General features: G+C 41.6%; 1 protein-coding gene across 1 annotated transcript in view; it reads right to left on the bottom strand.

Moving 5' to 3' along the window:
• Positions 1-5,708, bottom strand: part of LOC130683527 (leucine-rich repeat-containing protein 37A2-like) — a 144,857-nt gene extending 139,149 nt beyond the window's left edge. Inside the window, exons 1-3 of the mRNA XM_057501239.1 lie at positions 5,320-5,708; positions 4,436-4,878; positions 2,019-2,090 (exon numbers count right to left, since the gene is read on the bottom strand). Coding sequence (XP_057357222.1) covers positions 2,019-2,090; positions 4,436-4,878; positions 5,320-5,697 — 893 coding nt within the window. The 5' untranslated portion in view covers positions 5,698-5,708. The remainder of the gene's footprint in view (positions 1-2,018; positions 2,091-4,435; positions 4,879-5,319) is intronic.
• Positions 5,709-6,000: the final 292 nt, after the last annotated feature.

Genomic DNA, 6,000 nt, shown 5'->3' on the forward strand with positions numbered 1-6,000 from the left:
CATCATGAATGTAGGCAGCAAACCACAACAGAGTAGCAGTATAGCTCATCTGACCCCCAGTAGAAATCAGATATGTTCATATCATGTCTTTGCTGCAGATTTCTCAAAATTCCTTTATTCTCATCACTACCTTCACCTTACAATAAATGACACTACATATAAGAATTACCATTATAATAAATACCACTACATATTGTTATTTAATGTAAGAAAAGCAGATTTATTACTATATCACTAGTAACTATTCTATAACAGTATTTCAATGTAATTGATTTTCTTTGTTTTCAAATGTATTTTAATCTATTATACATTTAAAAACATCTCTTCTTAGGTAGGCTTCTGTCGATCACCAAATAGATTCACGGAAAATAAAAGGTTAAGAAATCCTGACCTGGGGACCATTAACTCCAAGTTAGGAACCTCCGCCTTACCAAGTATAAATCTCAAACTGACTTGAAATTCTTCTAACCTTACCAGACTCATGTTATATTGTATAAACTCTACAACACGTGCGATTTAAAAATTAATGCTTAAACTTCAGTTTATTCTTTGAAAATATATAATACATATTTATATGGCTCAAACTTCCAAAAGTATAATGTACACAATCCAAAACATTTTTCCTACCCCTACCCCTCGGCCTACCCTCACGCTCGACTCTACTCCCCAGTGGGAACTGCTGTTATTTATCTCTTGTGTCAAGTTACTTTCATTTTTCTTAGAAGTCTGGGAAATAAAATCTCCATGTCATATTCTATCATGGGAAATGTATACATTTAAAAAAACAACTGTCTGGTTCTAGCATTTTTTTCCTTACAAATAAGATATCCAACTAAGGGGGGTCTATTTTAGGGTGGTCATAATCCCTATTTTTAGATTACTATGACTGTTATGTCTTTTAATATTAATTCACAGGTTATTTGACTTGTCCAAGTTGAATGAATGATTAATGATACAATAGTCTTGAAAAATGCCAGTTAATTACTTTGAATATAAATATTTTTTCCAAAATCGCTTGTGTCTAAACTGACTTTTCTACAAATCAATAAAAAAATTACAGACAACAAAAAAAATGGGCAAAGAACAGACAATCCTGAGAATAAAAATGTTGGGTAGGCATATAATGATATTTTAATTCCCAAGTAATCAGAAAAATTCAAATTTCAGATGGGGAGCCTCTTATTCACCCATCACACACCAGCCAAAAAATACCCAGTGGCAGAGGGTGTAGGAAAATGAAGCTGTCATGGCCTGTTGATTAGAGTATAAACTGCACAACCGTTTTGAGGACAATTCAGATTTTCTACCTACACAGTGTTAATCCCAACAATTCCACTTCTAGATATCTCTTTTACAGAAATACTTGCTCATGTTGACAAAGATGCGAGTACAAGGATATTCATTGGAGCGATGCATGTGACAAGAAAACAACAGAATCTAAGCATCCAGCAACACAGGAAGTATTAACTGTGATAAATCTATACCATAAAATATTATGCAAGAGTTTAAATAAATGGGGTAGCTTTCTATGTAGTGGGAAGAAATCTAAATTGTATCAAAAGTGAAAGCATTCAGTCATGGGTTGTTACCCTTCATGTAGAAAAGGTAAGAAAATCATACAACAAACCTATTTTGCTATCTGTAAATACTTATGTAGACAAATGCATGGAAAAAGACCTGGAAGGATGTATGCTAAATTCAGAGTAGTGGTCACCTCAGGGGTGGGGGATTAGGGCACATGGAAGGTTTTCACTCTTTGCGTAATTTCATTTTTATATATCAAGAACATAATCATGTGTTCCTTGCATACTGGAAAGTAAGTTTAAGCTGACTCTTAAAGAGAACCCACCAAATTTAATATCTGAAACAAACATAGAATTGCAATCAGTAGAGGTCGATTTGAGATACGGAGAGGGAAATACCTTTTCTCAGAACTTCTGACCTCAAAACTCTTGACCAAGAAACATGTTACAATACAGTTAGTTTTTTGTGTTCATATTTGGAGAGAATATACTCACAGTTTCTCAACCCAAGTGTATGACTTCCATGTATTTTCTTCAACGTAAGAAATAGAGTTTCCTTGGAAATTTCTGTGAAGAAACACAGTGCATATTCTTCAATAGGTAGGAAAAGAAGGAACAGAATAAGCAAAAGAATCATGGCAACCAGGGGAATATTCAAATGCAGAAAATACCAGCTTTCTCGTGTCCACAGCTATCAGCTTCCCAGTTTGCACAGCTAATAAAGATATAACACGGGGCACAAACAATAGGGCATCTCCTCAGAAACTGAACTTCCTATCCGTCCAACTTCTTGGGCAGATAATGCCAGTTAATTACCTTGAAAGTAAGTGTTTTTTCCTAAAATCACCTAGGTATCTCAAATGACTCCTTCCAAAGAGAAAATGATAAACAACTAAACAGAAAAAATGGCAAAAAGTTATCATCAACAATAAATATAAAGAAACATTATGATTTCTTTATATACCAAATACTTGGCTCAGGGCCCACTGTTGAGATCTCTCCAGTTGTTAGAAGGAGAAGGGCAATTAGAATTTAAAGGGACTAATATGGAAAGATCTCTCAGAGACAGTGCATAGGGAAACGCACAAATCACCGAGCAAGGAATAATGTACTATCTCACTGGGGGGAAATGCAAAGCGAAGAGACTGGAAGGGAGGACACACACCAAAATGGTAACAGGAGTTATCTTATGGGTGGTAGGCAGGGTGGAGTGGGATTTCCACATTTTATCCTATATACTTCTGTGCCTTTTCTCTTTTTTTAAACACAGAGAATGTATCCATAAAATACCTGTGTTTAAAAGAAGCTGTTAAATGCTTGACGTTCCGTTTCAACCACTAACTCTCTGGATGACTTTGAATCTTTCCCTTCAGCTTCTCTTCCCTCAGCAACAAGTTCCCTATTTTTCAGGGCAGTCAGAAATAGCTCAGATACCTGTCTGCTCCTCTGCCTAGTGGAAATTTTGCACTCAACCACAAGCCTTCTGCGTGCCTTACGCTCACCAAGAAAAGGCACCTACAACTGAACTCGTCTCCCGCAAACGGGCTCTCCTTCCCAGCTGCTCTATTTCCCGCCGTTCTACCACCATCACTCTCCTCATCACCCAGGACAGAAACTTTAGAGTCAAATTTGATTTTCCTCTTTTCCTGCACATCCCACCCTCCAGCTCTAGTCGGTCACTTAGGAAGTCCTACTGACTCTTCCTTTGTCGCGCTCTCAGGATTTTCTTTCTACTCCCAGCGCTACCCTTCTGATTCAGCCCCTTTTCACTTCACTCCTAGGCTTTGCTAGTAGTACATCCTATTTGGTCTCCCTGAATCAAGCTCTCCTCTCTAGATCATGCTACATATGGAATCTAAAACAATCCCCTTGCTTTAATCATTTGTCTCTCTTGCTTGAAAACTTTCAATGGCTCTCCATCTCTCATACTGCAACTTTCAAACCCCTATAGCTGATAGTCAAGGTTTTTCAAAATCTTTCATTGCTTCCTAACCGGTTCATAACAGCCAGACTGGTCTATGAAATCCTGATCATTCCTGCAGCCATGCCTTGCCTACACTGAACATTTTTTCCCCCTATTTAACAAATTATAGCTACTCTTCAAGTCCCAGCTAAAATTGTCACTTATCCAAAGCGGCTTTCCCTGACCTCCATATCCCAGTGATTACAGGGTCTGGTGAATTACAGTACCTAGAGTCTCTATCTCTTTTAGTACTTAATTATCACCTCCCTTTTAATGAATATTCTTTCTTTCTACCTATCACTGTCATGTTCTAGAGACAATGTTTTTACATCTGTGGCTCCCACAGTACTTAGCCCTGGGTTGTGCAAAAAATGGGTGCTATATATAAAAAGCCAGAGGAAAAAGTTTTGGACATAACTGAGGGACCAAATAATAACAGTTAACACTCATATATACACGAGGCACATATAGAAGGGCTTTACATGTATTAACTCATCTAAATCTCACAATCTTATGGGATGGTAACTACCCTAATCCCCACTTTACAGATTAGGAAATTGAGTCACAAAGCTAATAAACGACAAACCTGGGTTCAAAACCAGGCAGTCTAGTTCCAGAATCTTTACTCTTAACCAGAGGATAGGGACAGGTTACTATAAAGAAGATGGAGTAAAAATGATAGGAAAATGGTAGAATAGAGGTTAAAGACTTAAATGACAGAACTAAAAAAAGCAGGTAAGGAAAGAGAATAAGGGCAATTACAAGTAAAAGACCGGAGAAAGGAGAACAATATTAAGAAGGAAAAGGAAGACAAGGAATAGTTAACAAAAGTTAAAAACAGAAAGTCAGTCAACACAGGGTATGGAAATGAGGGGCCAGGCAGTACTTGAGGAAAATGCTACCAGTTCAGGCAGGATGCAGAGAACAAATGAAAAGAGGCGGTTCTTACAAGATCGTGAAGGTGCCATTGTGAGCGTTGGGCTCTGGCACGGGCACACTCTGGAGCTTCTGCTCTGGGCTGAGACCAACGCACGCCAGCGTCTCGTCTGTGCAGCTACAGAGCTCACATATGTTGTTTGTGGTGGTGTTCACCACTGAATTCTGAGTCAGTGATGGAAAACCTGTCTCAGACGGCTCTGGCTGCCGAGGTACGGAAACGTCCAGGTCCCCAGGTGCAGCTGCGACCTGAGTCAGGTTTGGACGCTGACTGTGAACCTGCCCGGGATGTGGAAGTGTCCCCTGAGGGTGCGCTGAAGATGGAGCTAGGGCTTCCTCCTGGACTGGGGGCTCAGCCTCTTCAGGAGTGAAGGAAGGCACAGCCAGGGCCGCCTGCAGGTCTTTGTAGTTCTCATCCATCTCCGGGGGCTCTAGAGGCTGATCCTGGGAATCCACCTGGGGAGAAAAAGATTCAGCCTCCTCAACTTTCTGTCCGTGATGAGTGGGAACACTTTTCTGGGAGAAAGCTTCAACTTCCACAGGGGCCTCTGGAGGCTGATGTGGGCCGCCCAGAGACTCTACAGGTAGCTTCTCCTTAGCATAGACAACATCCCTATTGGGATCTAAGTAATCATCCTGCAATTGTTGTTTTAGATGTTTCTCTGCAAATCAGCCTGGAGTTCCAATAAGAACTTTGGTAAGCCATTGATACTGAGCTAGATCTTTCTTTGAGTTTGGAAGTGAAACAATAAACCTTGTTGGTTTTGAACTATCACTACCTAGCGGTGGAACAAGTATTTCAAATGACTGGTGTTCAGCCTGATCTACATTTACAGTTTTAGTCTCAGTTTTGAGTCAAGGGGGCAGATCTAGGACCTGATTCTGGTCCCAACTTACCACCGGAACCACCTCTGGTGAACTTTCATGCTGGCCAGGCTTGTCCCAAAGTTCTTGTCCTGGGGGCAGCTCTCCAGCTGAACCTGTGTACCAGAAAGGAACCACAGGATGCATCAGTTGTTGACGTGGATGGGGAAATTCAAGAGGGAGATTGGAGGGATCCGAAGACCAGGACTCGGTTGGCCCTGGGGGTCTGGGGGTCAGCTGCACAGGGTCCAGGGCCCAACCCGGAGGCTGAGCTGCTTGGACCAGCAGCCACAATGGTAGCAACACAAGAAGCCACAGGGCCCAGAAACGCAGCCAGGACATGGCAGCAAAGGCTCCAGGGCACAATGAGCCAGAGGACCAGAGCAGCTCCCTTAAGCAGAGCAGAACCATTATGACAGCTCTCTGATGCTCACATATCCCTAGCAACTGCGTGCCCCTCCCCTGCCTAGTCCCACCCTTCATTTATGACACATTAGGCTCAGGCTGAGATCGGCTCCACACCACCTGAGCAAGTCCTTTCTCAAAATCATGGAGTCCAAGCGTCCCCTCCCCAAGCAAAGGCTACAGACACCTCCCTCCAGATCCCCCTTCCCAGTGAGAGAGACAGGATTTGGGCTGCACATCTGGGTGGCCCTGGCTTCTGGTAGCCCAGGGATAGTGGGGGTTGGTTAAGAGAAGGGTAAGGGTGGAGGT

The sequence above is a fragment of the Manis pentadactyla genome, chromosome 4 (assembly GCF_030020395.1).
Source record: "Manis pentadactyla isolate mManPen7 chromosome 4, mManPen7.hap1, whole genome shotgun sequence".
NCBI lineage: Eukaryota > Metazoa > Chordata > Mammalia > Pholidota > Manidae > Manis > Manis pentadactyla.